General features: G+C 38.1%; 1 protein-coding gene across 2 annotated transcripts in view; it reads right to left on the reverse strand.

The window, feature by feature from the left end:
- EML5 (EMAP like 5) overlaps positions 1-14,954 on the reverse strand; it is a 130,642-nt gene extending 115,688 nt beyond the window's left edge. For both annotated transcript variants that reach the window (XM_032482479.1, XM_032482478.1), the window contains exon 1: positions 14,623-14,954. In XM_032482479.1, coding sequence (XP_032338370.1) covers positions 14,623-14,819 — 197 coding nt within the window. In that variant the 5' untranslated portion in view covers positions 14,820-14,954. The remainder of the gene's footprint in view (positions 1-14,622) is intronic.
- Positions 14,955-22,257: the final 7,303 nt, after the last annotated feature.

Raw genomic sequence — 22,257 nt, forward strand, 5'->3', positions numbered from 1 at the left:
AGGGTTTAATATAAGAAAGGAGCCTGATGTATTGCAGATGGGTGGGTGGAATCTGAAAGTTCTCTTCTGATAGCTCCAATTTTTTTGTTTTATATATTTATTTATTGGGGGAATTACATTTATTCATTAATTAATTTATTTTAATGGCGATACTGGGGATTGAACCTGGCACCTCGTGTATGCCAAGCACATATTCTAACATTGAGCTATATCCTCCCACCTCTGATAGCTCCAGTTTTCTTAATGAGTAAGAAAGCATGAGTTTTTTTCTTATATTTTGAAGTCAACTTAATGTCTTATAGTTAAGTTTTATCCCATATATTGCTGAACATATAGGAGAACTCAACAACACTTACAGATCGATTTGGGAGAAAGATAACAGAATTAACTACTTCAAGGTGTATTCCTATCCTAAAACATTTAACAAGGTGACTACCCATCCACATTGTGACACCATCATTTGAAATACATCAAAACAACAGATTCTTTTAAACTTAAGCTCCTTTTCCTATTACCATTCCTGAATATTGGGAATTAATTAGGTAAGAGCACTGTGATTAAGTCCTGCAATTACATGTTGTTATTTTAAACATTTAATCTCTAAATTTATCATAACTATAAAGTAGTAAACACATTAAACAAGCATAAAGGGGGCTGTCTTCTTAAAGGTAGTTAGCTTCATATATTTCCCTTCCCTTCTTTCACACTAATTTATATCTCCAGCCAAGAGTAATGTATGTGTTATGGGCAACTCATATTTAACATCAGTGTTTCTTTCAATTTATCCTCACAAATCTCAAATGAGCATTTTTACACTATCACACAATCCTTTAAAAAACTTAGCTGATAAATTTTGCATTCTTTCTCTCAACTTCCAAAGTCCCTCATGACCACAGTCCCCCACCTCCTCCTTGAAGTTGATAAGCCTGCCCTGTACCCAATGAATAATACAGATGGACTTAGAGAAGACATTTGCCCCCAACAAATTCACTAACCAAACTGCAACTGTTACAGCTGACTTTGACTTTCCTTTCGTAAAATGGATGAAATGTCTCTATTTCATGAACTCTTCACTTGTGCTCTGGACCCCATCCCCCTTATTTTCAAGCACTTTATTTCTACGACTGTGTTTTCTAGAATTATTGCTTCCTCACTCCTGAGTCATTCCCATTAGTATTCAAATATACTTACTGAAAAAAACTCCCTTAACCCCTCACCTATCACTCTATTTTCTCTGCTCTTTACAGCAAAATCCCTCAAAAGAGCTGTCTCAACTTTTTCACTCCCTTTACTTTCTCAATATATTCCAATTAGGCTTCTACCCCTAATTTTCAATGTCACATGTGACCCTGTCAAATCTAATGGTCAATTACATGTCCTTATTTTCCAATGGTATTTGACACAGTGACCAATCCTTCTTTTTTTGAAACACTTTCCTCTCTAGGCTTTCCTGACTCTATAATCTATTAACCCATCCGTCTCTGTCTCCTTTGTTGGGCCCTATCTCCCACACCGAACCTCTCAATGTTAAAGTGTCCGAGGACTTTGTCTTGGCTGTCTTTCCTTCCTTTCCTAGATGATTTCATCCAATCCCATGTCTTTAAGGGCAAATATACAGCGATAACACCCTAATTTATATTTCCAGCCAAGAGTAATGTATGTGTTATGGGAAACTCATATTTAACGTATCCAGAATTTTTTCCTTCCATAATTATCCCCAAATTTGCTCCTCATCTTAGTAAATGGCATCCCTATCCACTCAATTGCTAAGACCAAGAATCTAAATTTAATCCTTACCACTTCTCTCTTCCTATCCACCACACACATTGCATTAGCCTGTCCTATTAGCTCTATCATCACCCCCATCATCATCATGTAGGGCTGCTACAGCCCTAATCTGAGCCACCTACCCTTCTTCCTTTATTGCTCTCTTTAGGGCTTTCTTAACATAGCAGAGTAATCTTTTAAAACAATATAAATTTCACCTACTTAAAATCCTCCAACAGTTTCCTATTATAAACAAAGTAAAATCCAAACTACCTAGTATGACACTTACAAGGCTCTACAAGATATATCCTTTCCTACTTCTCAAACCTCAACTTGTACTATTTTCCCTTTTGTTCAGCACACTCCAGCCACATTGCCCTTTCTGTCCTTTGAAGAGGCCAAACTCATTACGCTCGCAAAGTCTTTTGTCTAGAATGATCTCCCAAATCTTGCTTCACTCATATCATTCATGCTTCAGGTCAAATGTAAGTAACTTGCTTAGAGAAACCTTCCTAGTCATCCTAACATAAATACCCCATTCTACCCCTTTACTGTATTTAATTTGTAGTAGTTATCACTATCTAAAATTACGATTGTGCATTTATTACCTTACTCTCCTCCACTAGGATGTGTACTTCATTTGAACAGAGGCTTCCCCTTTTTGGTCGTATTATACCCTGAGCACCTAGAACAATGATGAGCACACAGCAGGTATTCAGTCAATATTTGTTAACTGAATTTTCAAATAAGCTGGTAGTGTTAAAAGAATTTTTTAAATGAAATAATCCTCAATACAGAAAAATCCTTATGTATAGTTTTTTTTTTTTTTTTTTGGTCCCTGCATCATTACTTACAACAGTAAAACCTTGAAAACCACCTAAATCTCCAATATTTAAGAAATTGTTAAATATTTATGGTACACTAACAGGATGGACTCTCATGTAGTCATTAAAAACATGTTTGGGGATCTTTCACAATACTGGAGAAAAGTTACACTATAATGTTAAATAAAAAGCACAGAATTCAAGATTTTATATATAGTATAACCTTAATTACTTAAGAATACATGTATCAGATATAATCTGCCAAAAGTCACACATCAATTTTGACTATTTGAATAGGCCTATATCTATTAAATAAATTGAATCAATAATTAATAAACTTCCAAACAGAAAGCATCAGGCCAAGATGGGTTCACTCGTAAATTCTACCAAATAGGTAAGGAAAAAATTATACCAATTCTCTATAATCTCTTTCAGAGGACAGATGCAGAGAGAATGCTTCCTAACTCATTTTATGTGGCCAGCATTACCCTAATACTAAAACCATCAAGACAACTACACATCATTGTCTCTCATAAACATAGATACGAAAATTTTCAACAAAATATTGGCAAATTGAATATAAAAAAAGTATAAAAAGAATTATACACCACAACTATGTGGAATTTATCCTAGGTATGGTTAAAAAATCAATTGATGTGATCCATCATATCAATGGACTGAAAAAGAAAAATCACATGATCATATCAACAGATGCAGAAAAGGCATCTGACAAATGCCAACACTTATTCATAATAAAATTCTCAGGAAACTATGAATACAGGAAAACTTTATGTCAACCTAAAAAGGAGTATCTACAAAAATCCCACAGCAAACATCATACTTCATGGTGAAAAACTCTAAGTTTTCCCACAAAGATCAGGAACAAGTTATGAATGTTCCCTTTCATCACTCCCTTTCAGCACTGTACTGGAAGGCCTCACAAATGCAATAATGCAAGAAAGGGAAACAAAAGGTATACATACTGGGAAGGAAGACATAAAACTGTCTGTTCATAGATGACACGATCATTTATGTAGAAAATCCAAAAGAATCAGCACAAAAATTCCTAAGCAACTATAGCAAGGTCTCAGGATACAAAGTTAATTGCTCTCCTATACACTGACAGTGAACAAGTGGAATTTGAAATTAAATGCAATACCATTTCATTAGCACCCCAAAATTTAAATACTTAGGTATAAATCTAACAAAACAGACACAAAGTTTATATGAGGAAAATCACAAGACTCTGACCAATGAAATCAAAGAAGAACTAAATAAATGAAGAGATATTCTACGTTCCTGGATAGAAAAAGAGATCAGATTTGTGGTTACCAGAGGTGGGGGCTATGGTGGGGAATTGAATGAAGGTGATCAAAATGTATAAACTTCCACTTATAAGATACATAAAACTCAATAAAATTGGAAGAAAAAAAAAGATAGTATGGTATTTGCAATAGAGTAGACAAATATATCAATGGAACAGAATATAGAGCCCAGAAATAGACCCCTATAAATATAATCAACTGATCCTTTACAAAGGAGCAAAGGTAATACAATGGAGCAAAGATAGTTTCTTCAACAAATAATGCTGGAACAACTGGACATCTACATGTAAAAAGTGGATCTAGACACAGACCTTACAACCTTCACAAAAATTAACTCAAAATGAATCATAGGCCTAAATGTAAAACTATAAAATTCCTGGAAGACAACACAGGAGAAAACATAGATGACCTTGGGTATGGTGATGTCTTTTTAGATAGAACATCAAACACAGGATACATGAAAGAAACAACTGATAAGCTGAACTTTATTAAAATAAAAAACTTCTTCCCTGTGAAAGACAATGTTAAGAATGTTAAAAGACAAGTCACAGACAAGGAGAAAACATTTGTAAAAGACACATCTGATAAAGTATCCCTATCCAATATATACAAAGAACTCTAAAAACTCAACAATAAGAAAACAAACAACCCAATTAAAAATTAGGACAAAGACCTTAACAGAATCCTCACCAAAGAAGGTAGACAAATGTCAAACAGTGTATGAAAAGATGCTCCATATCATATGTCATTAGGGAAATGTAAATAAAAACTATGAGGTTCCACTACATGCTTATTAGAATGGCCATATCTTGAACATTGACAACACCAAATGCTGACAAGGATGTGGAGTAACAGGAGCTCTCACGCACTGTGAAAATGCAAAAACAGTAAAACCGCTATGAAAGACAGTTTGGTGGCTTCCTACAAAATTAAACATACCCTTACCATACAATCCAGCAATTCTACTCCTTGGTATTTATCCAAAGGAGTGAAAACGATGTCCACAAAAAAACCTGCACATGAAAAAAATATAGCAGTTTTATTCACTAATGCCAAAACCTGGAAGCAACCAAGATGTCCTTTACTAGGTGAATGGATAAATAAACTTGGTATATCCAGACAGCAGAATATTATTCAGCACTAAAAATGAATGAGCTATCAAACCATGAAATGACATGGAGGAACCATAAATACCTATTACTAAGCGAAAGAAGTCCCTCTGAAAAGGCTACAAACTGTATGATTCCAACCGTATGACATTCTGGAAAAGGCACAATTACGGAGTCAGTAAAAAATATCAGTGTTTGAAGGGAGGGACAGTAAGTGAAAAGGCAGAGCACAGAGAATTTTTAAAGGGTGTGAAAAAAAAACTCTGAATGATATGATAATGATGGATATATGTCAGCAAACATTTGGTCAAACCCACACAATGCATAACACCAAGGGTGAACCCTAACAGTGACTGTGATGTGTCAATGTAGGTTCTCCTTGTTAAAAATGAACCATTCTATTCGGGGAATGATGTTTATAATAGTGGAAGCTATGCATGTGTAGGGGACAGGAATATACAGGAAATCTGTATCTTCCTTTCAATTTTGGTACAAACCTAAAACTGTTCTTAAAAAATAGTCTTAAAGTCTTATGAACCATGTAACATAAAGGCTTAAAAGGAAATAATCTAAAACACAATAGTAATATCTCTAGGTTACAAGACTGTGGGTAACTATTTTTCTACTTTTTTTTTATCCCTTTCAATTTTGTATTATAAATACGTATTAATAATTTTAAAAATATAATAACCACCCTTTAAGAGGGGGCCTACCAAACCTCTCATACTCCCTTTTATGTCAACTTCAGACTCCTACAGTCTCTTTGTGTGTTGCAAAAATTGCCTTTTGCAAGTGCATGTCAACTTGCAGTCTGAATCATGCACTGTGAAAAGCCAGGTTCCAGGTAAAATTTCTTACCACATTACTAATGCCACCTTCTATAGTGTTTTATGTGTTAAATACATTGTCTACGGGTTAACTAATAATTAAAAAAGTCACAATGCAACCAAGTAATGATGACCAGTGTGTGGATTCTGACCAGTCTGTGGAGTCTGTAGTTAATCACCTATGTTCCAAGACTTGTAATAGCCTTCTACTTTCCACTCCCAGTGGGAATTATACCCTGCTCCCTGATCAGCCTTAATATCTGTAAAGATATGGACACTAAGGTGGTTAGACTTGACTACATCATTATCTTGGGGCTAATTTAAATAATACCATAAGCAACATCATACGAAGTAAAATTGCAGAATGTTTAGAGGTGACTGCCTGTGGCAATTGTCATTATGCTCCACAGACTGAAATGAATATGTACAATGTGAGTTTCCACACCAGAGTCAGTAGTATCTAGTACTATATTCCTGACCAGGAAAGAAATTCACTCATAGTAATGAAAAAAGATAGAGAATGAATGTCCTCTTTGTTTGGAAGGTGAAATCGGTACATTTCCCAGGAACAGAAAGAGCAGAAGGATTTCCTCAACAAGGAGACCTATGGCAACTGTGCATCTCAGTTCTTCTAAATGATTTGGGGAACAGGCTATGTACACTTCTCTTACCATCAATTTATTTCTGCACCTTTAATTTCAATTAGGTGCTCCTGTTCTGCCACATATTCTAATACCCATGTTTCCAGAACCCATGACTATGACCTCTCCCTTTCTCAGGCTCCAATAAGAGGTTGAACTACCCATCCCTTGGCAATGATACAATCCAGAATTCTCATTTCACATCCAACCTCTCTGCTTTATCCCTATACTCCGCAGCCTCTGGATTAAAGTAAAATCAGGTATCTCTCCCTGATTGTGAAGAACAAGGAAACTTTTAGAATGAAATCTGAGTTAACACCTCCTACAATCACAACCTCTTGTTTGCCAGTCCAGTATTATGAGCCGCCCATCCCAAAAGAAACAAAATTAAGAATTTTTTGGTGTTAATGATGAATTAAGCCTGCTTATGGCCTCCAAAATAGCTATCCAGAGTTCAGTTTCCATCTTCAGTCCCATGACTATCCCCTCATTCCAAGAATTTTTCAGTATTTCCCTCCTGTGCTTACTAACTCAGATGGATATGTGTGCCAGTGTTGGGTGGGCACTATAGTTCACACGATCTTTTAACAATCCAATCCATTTTTAAATTACATTACCCATCAGAAGGTAAGACTGTAGACAGGAAATTCAGGAGCTCTTAAGGCTTTTGTACACTTTCTTGCTGTCTTTGGCCAATTTGGTGATGTGTGCCACCTTATAACTAGAATAGATACCACTGCAGCCCAGGTAGCTAGGTGTAACCCCTTGCCAGTCCTGTGCTGTCTCAGAATACTGATCCATACTGAAGACATAATGGAGGATCCTTGCTGGCCTAAAGAGAAGTCAGTCAGTTGTTTGTTAGTGGCTGCTTCATGCTTGGTTACTGGCAACATAGGGCCTCAAGCTTTATAAAACGCAATATCCCAGCTACTTTGCTCTGACTGGACATGAATCCAGGGTGCTGTTTCAGCTGTCCATGTGGATTATGCCCACTTTAGAACTTCATAGGTTGGAGATGTCTTTCCTTCTGCGGGGCATTTATATGCCTCTTCAAATATTAACATACTGGATATTTGGTCTATTTCTGACTTCAGATTCTGGCTCCAAAATGGAAATTTATTAATGGACAATCCTGGGCTTTCCATGTTCCAAATCATTTAGCCAAACCCACTGCAAGTGTTCCATGAGTCTGCTGAAATCATCACCTGGGACACTGGGTTATACTTCAATTGATACCATCAAGGATGCATATAATTTTGCCCATTAAGTGAAACTTCCAGGTCCCCAGTGAGTAAGCATTTTTTGGATTGACAATGCAAGATATTTGTCTTTTCGTGTTTTCAGCCACAGGACAGATTCAGCAATGGAAAACCATACTCAGGGTTGCTTGTTTTGGTAAAAAAAAAAAGTCTCCAAATGGGAGGACTTTAGGCAATAGGCCCAAACTTTTTAAAAGGGTCTCAATACTTGGCAAATCATCAATATTGTGATATAATGCATATAACAGTAAATGAATAAATCTGGGTAGGCCTGGAGTTTTTTTGAGTTTGACGTCCTAGCGTACTACCATGGATAATACTATATCTAGAACAGTGGTTTTCAACCCTGGCTCTATATTGGAATCATCTGGGAAGTTTAAAAACAGAAGTAAACAACAAAGAAACTATACCTGTGACCCACCATAAATAAATTAAATCAGAATTTCATTTTATTATGTTTGCTTTAATTCTCCACTTGATTCTAATATGCAGCCAATGTTGAAAAATCAAGACTCCAGAGCAACAATTTTTAAACTTTAAACTACATCAATATCACATGAAGGTGAATAAAATGGATTGCTGGGCCCCATATCTAGAATTTCTGATTAGGTCTGGGGTGAAGCTCGAGAATGTGTATTTCTAAGAAGTGTCCAGGTGATTGTAATGCTGATGGTTAGAGGACCACACTTCAAATACCACTGATCTACAGCATGCTTTTCAAGCTTTAATATCAAAACCCACAACTTTAATATTTCAAACCCACAACATTACCTGAGAATGCTGTTAAAATTCAGTCTAATTCAGTAGGTCTGGGGTGGGGTTTGAGGTCTGCATTTCGAACAAGCTCCCAGATGATGCTGAAGCTGCTGTGGTCTAAAGCTCACACCTTTGAACAGCAAGGATCTAGAGCTGCCAGTCATGTGCGATTTTTTAAATAACCAAGCAAACTAGAAGCTGCTGGAACAAATCTTGAAGGAGGCCCATATACTAATAACAACATGACTCATCTTGATGACTTCTTTCTGCTCCCTCTGTTCCCCTGATCACCTGAATATATAGTCTCCTGGAGAGACTTGTGATTACAACGTAATTATTGCAAAACAGCCAACAACTCCACTAAGGTGAAGCACTACTCACCTTACCTGATAAAGCTTATCACTTCTTTCACCCTGAAACACTCTTTTTACTTGATAAAATGACCACTATTGCTAATTATCAGAGAAATGCAAATCAAAACTACAATGAGATATCACCTCACATCAGGCAGAATAGCCATCATTAAAAAGTCCACAAATGATAAATGCTGGATAGAGTGTGGAAAAAAGGGAACCTTCCTACACTGTTGGGGGGAATGCAGTTTGGTGCAGCCACTATGGAAGACAGTATGGAGATTCCTTAAAAAACTAAAAATAGATTTACCATATGATCCAGCAATCCCACTCCTGGGCATATATCCAGAAGAAAGTCTAATTCGAAAAGACACATGCACCTTAATGTTCATAGCAGCACTATTTACAATAGCCAAGATATGGAAGCAACCTAAATGTCCACCAGCAGATGACTGGATAAAGAAGTTGTGGTATATACATACAATGGAGTATCACTCAGCCATAAAAAATAAAATAATGCCATTTGCAGCAACATGGATGGACCTGGAGACTGTCATACTAAGTGAAGTAAGCCAGAAAGAGAAAGAAAGGTATCATATTTTTATGTCGAATCTTAAAAAAAAAAGACACAAATGAACTTATTTACAGAACAGAAACAGACCCACAGACACAGAAAACAAACATGGTTACCAGGGGGGGAAAAGGATGGGAGGGATCAATCAGGAACTCAGGATTTGCAGATACCAACTACTATATATAAAATTGATAAATAAGGTCCTACCGTATAGCACAAGTAACTATATTCAACACCTTGTAATGGCCTATAATGAAAAAGAACATGAAAAGGAATATATATATATAGATATGCACACACAACTGAATCACTATGCTGTGCAACAGAAATTCAATACTATATACTTCAATCAAAAAAAAGATATGTATATGTACATACTATATACATAATTTATTTATGTAAATAAATATGAAATTTATCTTGTTTATTGTCCCTCCTCCCCTCCACCTCCTGTAGATGTAAGTTCTATGAAAGTTGGAAATTTTACCCGTTTAGTTCACCGCTGAAACACTAGTGCTAAAAATAATCCCTGATAAATACTAATAGGTACTCATTCAATATTCGCTAAAAGAATAAGTAAACCAAGAAATACCTGTTTCTACACTAAGATGTGTCCCAGATGTCACTTAAGAAAGTGTCTTAAGAAGGTGGGAGTAACCAACCGTGGCAAATGATGGTGATAAATCAAGTAAGATTAGAATAGAAAATTGACCACTGACTATGGCAATGTGGAGGTCATTGGTGACCATGACAATAGCTCCTATGGTGAAACAGAACGGAGGAGAAAAAACTGAAGATAGTGAGTACAAACACTCTTTCAAATATTTCCTCTTAATACAAGACCAGTGCACATGATGTTAACCTCTTCCCAGAATGCTTTACCTTCACTCACTTTTCTGATGACTATTTCTCCCTGCTTTCCTTAGAGACCCAGCTTAGGTATTATATTCACTAGGAAACATCATTGTAAACTGTGTCTCCACGTACATACCATCACAGATACACTAACACCATTCTTAGTACACATGGTATTCTAAATGATTCTTTACTTGACTGATTGTCTTTAAACTCCTAATACCTTAAGGGTGGGACCCTTACACAAAGCAAGTGCTCAATAATATTTCTTTCATAAGTGAAAAGGTCTTGGACAGTAAGTTAATATTTTCTAAGTATTCTTATTTAATAGTTTCTAAAAATGTATTTATTTTTCATATGTTTTCCTTAATTTATAACCTAAAATATTTTATTACTTATCTGCATGTTAGACATGAGACATTATAAAATTATAGGGAAAAATAGTTATTATAATACAAATCTAAAATTTGTCTTTTCCCTAAATAAATAGTCAAGATACATTTAATGTACATTTATGGCAATTTGAACTATTAGTCTACATAATTCCAACCTTTGCCTGAAAACCCCTATTAGTATTCTCCCTTAAACTATGCAGTATTTGGAAAAACAAATAATCATAAATATTTTGATATCCAAATACATAAAATGAAATGTTACAGAATAGAATTATTACATAGTCTGTGAAAGTTAAGGTCACCTATCTTAGTTACTTAAACATAGGGACATTTTACTAAATCTGTATGGAGTCTAATACTTTCTGAAGTACTACTTCTAGACATTACACAATACTTAAGAAAATTCTGGTATCGGGTTTGAGGCAAAGGTTTATACCCATTTCTCAAACTGCTTATTTAAGAATTCTGTGCATGCTTGTTTTGGGATATAGATTGGCAATACATTTCCTAAACAGAACCATCTGGGGCACTTTTTGAAAAATTTCTGGGATCCAGCTCTAGAGGATTCTGACTTAGCACATTTCATGAAAAGGCTAGAAATTGGCAAAAAGCTTCTGAAATGACTCTGATGATCAGCCAGGTTTGGGAAATACTGACCATATATCTGGAAATATTAAGTAGACAACAAGTAGGTTTGCAGTAATTCCTGCCAGACCTTAAAAAGTTGCTGCCCTCAACCCATAAACACAAAAAATACTAATCCACCATGGAAACAGCATACATTCTGAAATGATTTTTCAAATGGAATTTTGACTTGTGTTGAATAAATGAAGTTTCCATATTATAAATACACAGCTGTTAAAAATCGCGTTTACTAGATTATGGTGAGGCTTGATCAGTTTTCTTTCTTAAGAACACTACCTACCACAATTGAAGAGCTACTACTACACCTTTCATTTTGTTTAAAGAAAAAACAAGCATACCACAGCAAAAGTGTTAAAAAAAAAAAAGGTAGTAACAAAATGCACCAAACTAACTACATTCATCAATGGTCTTTGCTGGTGATATATGATTGATTTGAAAACTATCACTATAACAATATCCACTACTTCAAGAATAAGCATCAAAATTGTGTGGATGACTAGTAACTAGAAACAAATTTTAAAATCCTTTGGAAAGACAGCTGGCAAAAGTTTAAAAATACAGACCAACTTACAGATGTCATATTATACTAAAACTGGTAGTAGTCTATTGCATAACTTAATCTTTAATCTGTAATAAACACTTAATAACTAGAGAATTTTATCAATATAACTTGGGACACAGGAAAAAAATTAAGAAAGAAAAAGTAACTAAAATTCCAGTGTTATTTCTGACACTGAAACTAATTTCTATATAAATCAGTAAAACTGAAAAAAATATAACTAAAGGACAAATTACTAGAGAAGTATACATACATATATATGGCAAAAAAAAAGTAAGACAACTACATGTAACAGACAAAAAGATAAAGCCATGTGGCACCACCACTGGCAAAGTAGATGTAGTAGATGTAAAATGATAAAACTAGTAAAAAATAATGATGGACTGGTCGTTATTCAGCCTTTCAATCAATATAGCACTTACATTTTCAAAACCTAAGGACAATGACTTGCTCATCTGAACAGTCTTAGCCTTAGACTAAGTTATACCTATCCAATAAGTTTTACCTAAGTTTCAAGCAAATATGGAAACAAAACAGATGATAAAAACAGTGACTTTTTATTACAAAGGCTACCATTACAGCAGCACTGTTTTCCACCATGCCATGAAATTTATGAATACTACATTTTCTGCTGTGACATAACAAAAATTACTGGAGTAGTTTCTATGCTTAAATTTCAGACACTGAACTGAAAAAAACTGAAAGCTTTGAACACTTGCCTGATCTATTTCACAAACAAGAATGATATAGTCTACCATTATTGTCTGAAACAAAATTTCCACAGTCCTTTGACTGACTTTTAAGTTATAGTCTTGGTAATACATTAAATTTGTGCCACAAATTCAACATGCTATATATTCAGATTTTACTATCCCATTGCAATTTTCAATAAAACTTTTTACTGTTATAAATTATTTTAAGGATGAATCATTTGCATAAAGTCATAAGCAAGTATCCAATTATGGCAAAATTAAAGTAATCCATCATTTTGAGATATTCTGAGGTACTATATATATGGTTGTGCAACTGTGTATACCAAGGGAATACACAGTTTACTGAAACACAGTTATAAAAATTCAAGCTGTGTGACATATATCTTCAAATTACTGCTGGAAGAATAAACAAAACATCACTTGCTCCATCAATAAATCAATAAATATCTACTTTCAGAAGGTCTTCATAGCATATTGCTCTCAACTACCAAGGAGTAAAAACAACAGAAGTGCATGGCGAGAAGACCTCACCATCCTTCACACCTACCCCTCTTTCTGAATTCAACCTAATGGACTGAATATCCATTATTATGTAGGAGGGCTTCAGACAAGCTGCTTCAACTAGGTAAGGCTACTATCCCCTGTACTGTGTGGGAGACCTTACACATGGAAAAGAAGACAGAAACTGGAAAGGATCAGAGAAAAAGACAACTGGGGTAAATACTACTCTTGGGGAGAATAACAACAAACAAATGAACCCAGAACATTGTCTCATTTTCTATTCCACAATCTCAGTTTCTGCTCTCCTTATCTTTACTCCATCTTGCCCTACCTTTTGTTTGTCTTAGGCCTCGTTTTCCCTGCTACAGAGCATAAACATACAGACATGCAAAATAGAAGATCTTCCTTATTTATAGAATTCAAGTACCAGAGCTTTTTGCCTACAAGACGTTAAACCACGATGCTGGATTTGAAATATCCAATTTAAATCCTGTGGAACATAAATATGGGAATATAACTGAGGAACCAAATCCAATCATAGGTTCTCTTTAAGAAAAAAACAGAAGAAGCACACACACACAGTCACAGATGTTTTAAAAATACATTCTCCTTCTATTAACGACAACTAAGCTGTGCTTGAAGCAATAATCAATGGCCCAGAATAATTTCTGCAGCTTTTAACTTTGTCACACAAGTTCTGTTCAGACACTGACTTAAACATTACATTTCAAATATACTGCTCACTAAAGAAATGAAAATAAGCACTGGGACCAACCTTAAGATAACGCCCAAAGAATTAAAATGGAGGAAAATTGTGCTTTAAGTAAAAAATACAAAAGTAAACTTATTTAGGAGTACTCTATTGAAGGGGAAACAAGAGAACTGGAAATCAGAATTCTTTTTAGCATCTTCTTCAGATCAAACATACCCCCAAACTGCCTTTAGGTGTGCAAATTTTAAAGTCCAACGAATTGCCTGAAGGCTGCCGCGGTTTCTTTTCTATCTGCTGATAATAGCAGGCAGTGAAACCTGAACTAATTATCATGGCCAAGAGATGAGTGCCCTCCAGGACGCCACCCTGGGCGCGCTCCCCAGGACCGGCCTACAGCTTACTCTACTTTCATCAGTTCTCATTAAGGCAAAGGACTCCCCCGGCGCTTTAAGAGTTCGTCTAACAAGAGATCTCCGACGGAATTTAAAAGAGTAAAATGCTACCAAAATAACCTTTTTGCAGGTTCCATAAATTTGATGGAGGCAGACAGGTACAAAGTCATAAAACCGAGCGCCCTGTGGATCCGCGGACTCGGTGTCACCGCACCGACCCGAGGGAGAGAACACGAAGACGGGGAAGGCGTTTATCCAGTGTTAACAGGGCGGATTCGGGACCAGACGGTGGTGGGTTTCTCTCTGGGGCGATGCGCCCTGCAGGAGCGGGTCACGGGCGCCCAGAAGGACGGGCAAGTGCAAACTCCGCGCGCGGGTCGCAGGGGGGACGGCGGCCGCCCCCGCCCCTCCGTACCTGATGATGTCGTCGCTGTGGCCCCGGTAGAACTTCTGCCGGTGCTCCCGCGGGCTGTACACCACGCCGACGCCCGCCACGAAGTACACGATCTCCCTGGCCGCCGTGTAGTAGAGGTTGTTGCGGCACTGGTGGCCCCGGTAGCCGTACACCCACTCGAGCCGCAGGTGGCAGCTCGGGGCGCTCCGGGCCGCCATGTCGAGGCGCCCACCCCGCCGCCCGACTCGGGCCCGCGGCAGCGGCGGGAGGCGGGAGGCGGCGGCGGCCGGGCGAAGAAAGCCCTCCCGCGGGCGGCCGGGACTCGCCGTCCTCTAAGCTGCGCCTGGCAGGTGCATGTCGCTTCTTGTGGTCGCCGCTGCCGCTGCCGCTGCCGCTGCCGCCGCCGCCGCCGCCTCAGCCCACGGGCGGGAGGGAAACCCTCGCCTCGAGGAACATGCTGAGGGCCGCGGGCGCCGCCGGCCGTCAAGGGGTTGCCGCGCGCCCTTCCCCTGCTTCAGCTCGCCGTGTCTCCTCAGCCCGCAGCGCCCAAGCCCTGAGCACAGCCGAGCGAGGACCCGCCTCCCGCCTCCACGCCTCAGCCGCCGCCGGCGCACCCGGCTACTCGCCCGGGTCACCTGCGGCGTTCGCGTCCCGCCGCGGCCTCGTCCCACAGCCCCGCGGACCCGCGCCTCGCGTCCTCGAGCCCAGGAAAGCGGCGAGCGCGCGGCCTCGCGCGGCCCCGCCCCCTCGCCGCCGTCGCCGCCGCCGCTCGCGCTCGCTCCGCCCCGTCTCGTCCTTCCCAGCGCGGGACCGCTGAAGCCGGGGGAGCTCTTGGGTACCAGCTACGTCTCGCTGTTCCTGCGCCTTCGCTCTCCTCTAATGTCTGTAGTCCCGCCACCCTCGGCCAGGACGAGCGACCCCAGCCACTCTGACCGCATCCTGCCCGCGCGCGAGGCCCTGAGCCATCACAAAGCCTCCCAGGCCCCGGGCGGACTCTCGGCTACTCCTTGTCCTCTGCTACTGACAGTTCGCGCCAGGGAAGCGCCTGTCGGTCTCGCCTGGCCCTGTACCTGGCCGGACTACTCTTATACCTGGAAGAATCAACACCAGGATGTTAACTTCATTTCTTTGCCCTGGTACTGTGTGTGTGTGTGTGTGTTTTCTGGCTGCTCACACTGTGTGTGTGTGTTCTGGCTGCTCACACTGTACCAGACATTGAGTGGGGATAAACCTGACTTCCTAAGTGCACATTTTCTTATTTGTATATGTGACCTCAAAGTTAAGAGTGGATTTGAGATCGCAAAATGACGCGCCAAAACAGATTTCTTAATAAATAGCAATGGTACCTGAATCTTAATTTTAATTAGTATTTTGAACACCGATAAACTCTTGATACTTTCTGCATTGTGATGATGGAGAAGTAAGATGGCTTGAGTCTTACGATCCTGGAAAATGAGTCTTGAAACACAAGTACGGGGAGCAGTGAACTCCTGTGTCAGTTCCCCCCTACTCAGTTTTCTAAGTGCCTCTTTTCTCACAGGAATACAGCCAAGACTTACCAACCTGTAAAAATAATGTGAAGTCCATATTTTTAAAAGTTTTAAATGCAGAATAGTAGCGACAAGGTTTACAACAAGAATACTAACTATGAACCATCTATGTCTTTAAAAAATATCACTATTTTGATTTCCCTAGGAAATATCAAAACTTGCAAATCTGACAAAAGCTAGAATAACCTAGCATCCTTTTAAGAAACAGTGACTGCACAGAGATGATGATTCCTAGATTACCCATACCTTGGAAAAGATGCCACCTAATCTCTACTTCCTCAAAGATGCAAACTACCAATTTAAAACAAGAGGATACATTTTCAGTTTTGGTTATGACTTTTAGTCTCCTTGCGGGGAGGAAGGGCTATCTCAGAAGAAGGAATTTGCATAAATATCATGAAAAATAAACTGTGAAGGAGTGAGCAGATTTGGTGAACTCTACCAGGAAGGCTGAAAGTAGAAATCGAATCAGTGTAGTTTGCAATAAATTATCTAACACTGAGGAATTATGATGTAGGAAAAACTGATTATAAGAACTTCTAAAAATTTTTTTCCAAGCTTTCAGGCGTTTTAAAGTTTATTATTTTTGCTATTCCCAGAGTGACTAGCTATAAAACTGTTGATGGAAATAATTAATAAACCAATCTGTAATAGAAATAGAAAAGAGTTTTATTTGAGCCAAATGGACGACTGTAGCCTGGGAGAAACAGATTCAAGAAGCAGCACTCGAATTGTGCTTCTCCAGACTGCAAAATGGGGGAGGCTTATATAGGCAAAAACAGCAAAATTACATAAGTTGTTTGTCAAGAATTAAGAAGAAGCTGGCAAGAAGTAATGGTGCTTGTTAAGCATGGGTTGGTTGGGGTCCGAAATGATTGTATAGTTACAAAGGGGAATTTGGAGACCATATGGTTGTGGCTGGAAGCTGCTAGCAGATATTGTTTTGAGAATGGCTCGTAGGGTCCTTGAGAGTGATACAGTTCAGAAAAGTCAAGTTCTCTGTGATGCAGGAACATACCTGATACCACATCCACAATAGCCACCTGCCTCTGATTTGGATGCCTGGACCACAGTTACTCCATTTTGATTTTTAAATGCATTCTCTTCTTTTACAGTTAAAGCAGATATATAATGCATGGTTTCTTCATGTTAATGATGCTTCTTGTTTTATTTTCCCCAGTACTCTTTTTTAAATGCAGATTTTATGTGTACATTTTCATAAATGTTGATATGTTTGTTCCACCCTAAATAAAACATGAAATATTCTCATCATCCCAGAGAGTTCTCTCAAACTACTTTCCAGTCAAAACCACCCAACCAGAGGTAACCACTGCTCAGATTTCTTTTGCCATAAATTAGTTTTGCTGTTCTAAAACTTCATATAGATGGTCTCATATAGTAAGTACTTTTTTTGTTTCTGGCTTTTTTCACTCAACATACTATTTATAAAATTAATTCTTATTGTTCTGTGTATTGGTACTTCTTTCCTTTTCATTACTGTGTAGTATTTCATTGCACAAATGTACAACAGTATTTATTCTTTCACCTATTGATGGACATTTGGTTCGTTTCTAAGCTATGAATAAAGCTGCCATGAACACCAATCTTTTGGTAGATATCAGTTTCATTTCTCCTGGGTAAACACCTAAAACCTGAGTGACTGGTTGTGGGGTACAGTGTGTACAATGCATGTTTAATTGTCCACAAAACAGGCTGTTCTGATTAGCATAAGGTTTAAGTTAAATCCCATATGAGCCAGAATGACTTCCCCGTACCTCAGTATGTGAAAACTTCTCCCATTAAAACTCTTGTAATGAGGGCAACCAAAAATTAGAAGAGGTGGTGAGCAAGACTGGGGAAAATGTGCCACACTCAACAGCTCATCTTTGGCTTGAGATAATAAAAATCTCAGCAGAAAGAGAAGAGGAATGCAGATTAAGTTTCTGGCATCTGCCGGAAAGAAAATAAAAGAACTTGGGTTTGAGAAGTGGCTCTGAAGCCATGGAAAAGCCTGTGTGAATTTCCCTGGACAAAGACACGTGACAAAGAGAAATTGTATGTGTCTTTGTTTTTTTATTTTTCAATAAGAATATATTTGCTAACTCACTACTGAATTCCTCAAAAACCCCTGGTTAAAAAAAAGAAAATGTTGTTGATTATTTAAATTTAAACAGTGAACTCAGAAAAGATGAATTTTTTTTTTGCTATACAATTGTGGTACATTAATTGTTGGTTACATTTAATTTTCATGAGATAAAGGATGGTGAAGAATAAGGAATACTTTTCTCTATGTTTCAGATTTTTCAGTACACTTTCTTAAGGGTCCCATGATATATATTTAAGTAATCATATTAATAACAGATTTAAATAATTTATTTTTCCATTATCATACTTTGCATTACACTAAGGGTGGAGTGTGAAGCAAAAACATTCTTAATTAAACCATCCTCAACTGAAAACTCAAGACCAAAGGAGACAGCAGAGGCACAAGAGTGGCTAAAAAATAAAACATTCATGAATATTAGAGGGACAAAACAAACCTGATTAGTTCTTACCCTACAACTTTATATATAATCTGTTATTACTAAAGTCACATCAGAAAACTTAATCAAGCTTTTATTGCTAGATGTGATTTCACCATCTGTACTTTTTGAAAATAATACAAATAAAGGTGCAGAAGAAAGACCCTCAAATTCTACATGTCAACAGGTGGGCATTTGTTAGGCATTTTAAATATAAGCTACAATACCCTTTGGTAATCTATATCCTGAAGCTTGAGTTCCTAGTATGGAGTTTTATATTCTAAACATTTGAAATATTAAGATTCAAGCAAATAAAATTTTTGCTGGCTACCAATTTTAGCTACCCTCAGGTCTACAAAAGAAATAAAAGGCAAAGTATACAAAGCATAAAAGCCAAAATTCATGCTATTAATCCTAGCTAGCTAATTCAGCCAACTTTTGAATTATAATGATTTTTTAATATGTTGTCCATAAAATATTTCTGGAACCATAACTTTAATTAACCTGATTTATGTACAGAGCCTAACATAGCGCCTGGCAGTACAGAGATGTTCTATATACATTTTCAGCCATTAAATATAAATTAGAATACTCGCATAGTCACAATAGGATTCCTCTTAGTTTTATCTCAAATAGTTGAAACTTTCGAAAACTTGAACCCTTTTCTGATATACAATATTGTGTTAGTCAGGACTTTTTAGTTGTACCTGATAGAAACCCACTCAAAATGGCTTAAGATTAAAATAGAATTTTAAAGGCAAAAAGGACTAAAACTAGAACTGGCATCAATGCACTTGTATTCTAGGGCTCAAGAGATGCCGTCAGAACCAAGTCATCAGAATGAATTCAGTTCTGCTTTCCTTTGGGTTGACCCCATTGGCAGACAAGCAACGTGGCTGACAATGGCTCCAACTCTACATCACATTCTCTTAGCAATCCTTGTGGGAAGAATGTTTTTTATGTTTTTATGATCTTCCCCAGGAAAACTGAAATGGTATCACCAGAATGAGAGAGCACGGATGCCAGTAGTAGCTATCTAGGGCTGGCTTGGAACATTCAGTGTTCTCCTGTCTCCATTTCCATAACTAAATACACATGCAATCTAAATCAAAACAAAAACCAAAACAGGCGTTTGCTAAATAAACGCAGCTTTAAGACAAAACTTCTAACCAGGTTGCTACCCCAATAAAAAAAAAAAAATTCTAAAGCTTCCTCTGAAAAAAAATTCTAAAGCTAGCCCCAAATTTCAGGCAGGCAAAAATAACAGGTGTTTCCCAACAGTAGCCATATTTCCAAATGCCTATTAGATTCCACTTAAAGCTGTTAAAAATAGGTATATAATTCAAGAGGGAAAGAAAAGGTCTCAAACCAGATTATCCTCTTCCACACATCTGCCCACCTTGCCATCTTCTTTTTCTGTGTTAGCAGCACCAGAATTCCCCCAGTTAGGCAGGTTGGAAAACTAGGCAGGCAGTTTTCTTTGGTTCCTCAACTGTTTTTCACCTCGCATAACCAGTTACTAAGTCCTTTGGACTCGATTTTAGAAACATCCCTAAACTCCATCCTCACCCCCGTATCCACACCCTCCCAATCGCCATTGCCATAGTTCAGTTCAACTTTTAATTATCTTTTCCTTAGATTCCGCACCCTGAGTTATCTGTAAAAATGTATCTAATCATGCCACTACTGTTTCAAGCAACTTTCCTGGAAGCAATTTAGGCATCTTGAGCATTGAAATGTTCCTATCCTTTGACTCACTAATTTCTCATCTAGTTATCTGTCATTGTGTAATAATAAAAAAAAACGCAGATCAAGATTCATGTACCAAAATATTTATCATGGCATAATTTAGAACAATTAAAAAATCAGGAAACCTAACTGTCCAGCCACAGGAAAAACTTTAAGTAAATTGATTCAGCCCATGTGAAATATTATAAAACCATGGGAAATTAGCTTTTCAAATAAATTTTAGCAACATTGGAAATTTCCCATAATGGAATATACATTTAAAAAAAATCCAGTTACAAAAAATGTATGTACAAAATGAGCACAGTTATGAAATATACTAAAGACTGGAACAAAAGATACCGAGTATTAACAGTTTTATAATATAATGGGTAATTATTACACTTCTGTTGGTCTGTTTTCTAAGTTCTTTAAAAATATACATGTAATGAGATGAGAAAATTTTATTTCTCAGAATTCCTCATAGGAAGAGAATTATATTTGTTTGGAAAAAAATGCCCAACTGGGTGCTTGGCATGGAAAATGAGATCCCAAAGGAGTTAAATGTAGGCAGAACTGTTCCCACATGAGGAATAAGACATTATTTGTTGCTCTAGGAAGATGAGGGAGGAATGAAGTCAAAGAGGTGGCAAAGCTGAAAGATTTGGGTGCAACCCTCTCCGAAGTCTCTCAGATCTTAAAGTTTCTAAACACATGAAATGTTAGGTGGTTTTTCAAAACACAGAAACTAGACTAATGGGGTTTCTTATCTAGATTGATGTAATAGGAAGCAAAACCCCATTAAGAGAATTATAAAGATGCTAGACAGGGAACAGGGGAAGCCCAGGATTCTAACAGGTGGTAAACTTGGGGTTCAAGCCACGTGAAAGCGTCCCAGTGGTAGGGAAGTCCCAGCTGACGTGTCAGTTACACATACCTATTGCTTCTAGGAAGAAATAACAAAAGTAATCTTTAACAAACATTGGGTAGCTTCCAAAGGACTACAGAATAAAGGACCATCTCCTCACCGTGACACATGAAGCCTCTAACCTATTTTGCCTCCGTGATTTCCAGTCAGTTCCTCCCTGCCTTGAGCTAGTCCTGCTGTCCAGTCACACTCGATTCTGGTCTTTACTAAATTTGTCTGGACATTTCCAGAACTCCATACACACATGTATCATTCATGATGTGCATAATCTCAGCTTTCCACTGTCAACCTGGCAGACTCCTACCGATCCTTTGAGGTCCAGGTCAAATGGACCAATGAAGCAATGATTAAGGCACAGTTCTTTCAGTTGGGAAGGGCAAACCTAGGGCAGTGAGGTTGAGGAAAAGGAAGGGAGGCAAGAAAAGCTGTGACACAATGTGAAGTGACATTACTGCCTGGTTGCCACAGTAGAAGAAGACTTCAAAGGGCAGAGCAGGCCACCAGGCAGGTGCATCCTCCAGGCACACAGGATTTTCCTTAATGGGCAGCAAGGGCAAACTGTAGCCTGGAGTATTCTAGGGGAAGGGGAAGGAGTAGGAATTTATTTGCCCAGCTCCCTCCTAGCTCCTCTTTCCCATTGGTTAAAGTTTACCCCTTGGGGACCTGGAGTTAACACCCACACTTCCATGTTGCACCATCCAACTTCTTCTGTGATCTCTGGGCCACTAGCTCCCTAAGCCCCAATTCCTACAGGGTAACAGAGGGAGGGCCAGATGGTAACTACACAGAGTGATTTTCATTACAGGAGAGGAATTTCAACCAATGTCAGGGAACCTAAATCTTTTATAATGGGCAGTAAGCCTGTTTGACCCTTGCCCTGAAGGGAAACATTATCCTTATTATACTGGACAATAAATAAACCTGCCCTTGG

Source organism: Camelus ferus, chromosome 6, assembly GCF_009834535.1.
Source record: "Camelus ferus isolate YT-003-E chromosome 6, BCGSAC_Cfer_1.0, whole genome shotgun sequence".
Lineage (NCBI taxonomy): Eukaryota > Metazoa > Chordata > Mammalia > Artiodactyla > Camelidae > Camelus > Camelus ferus.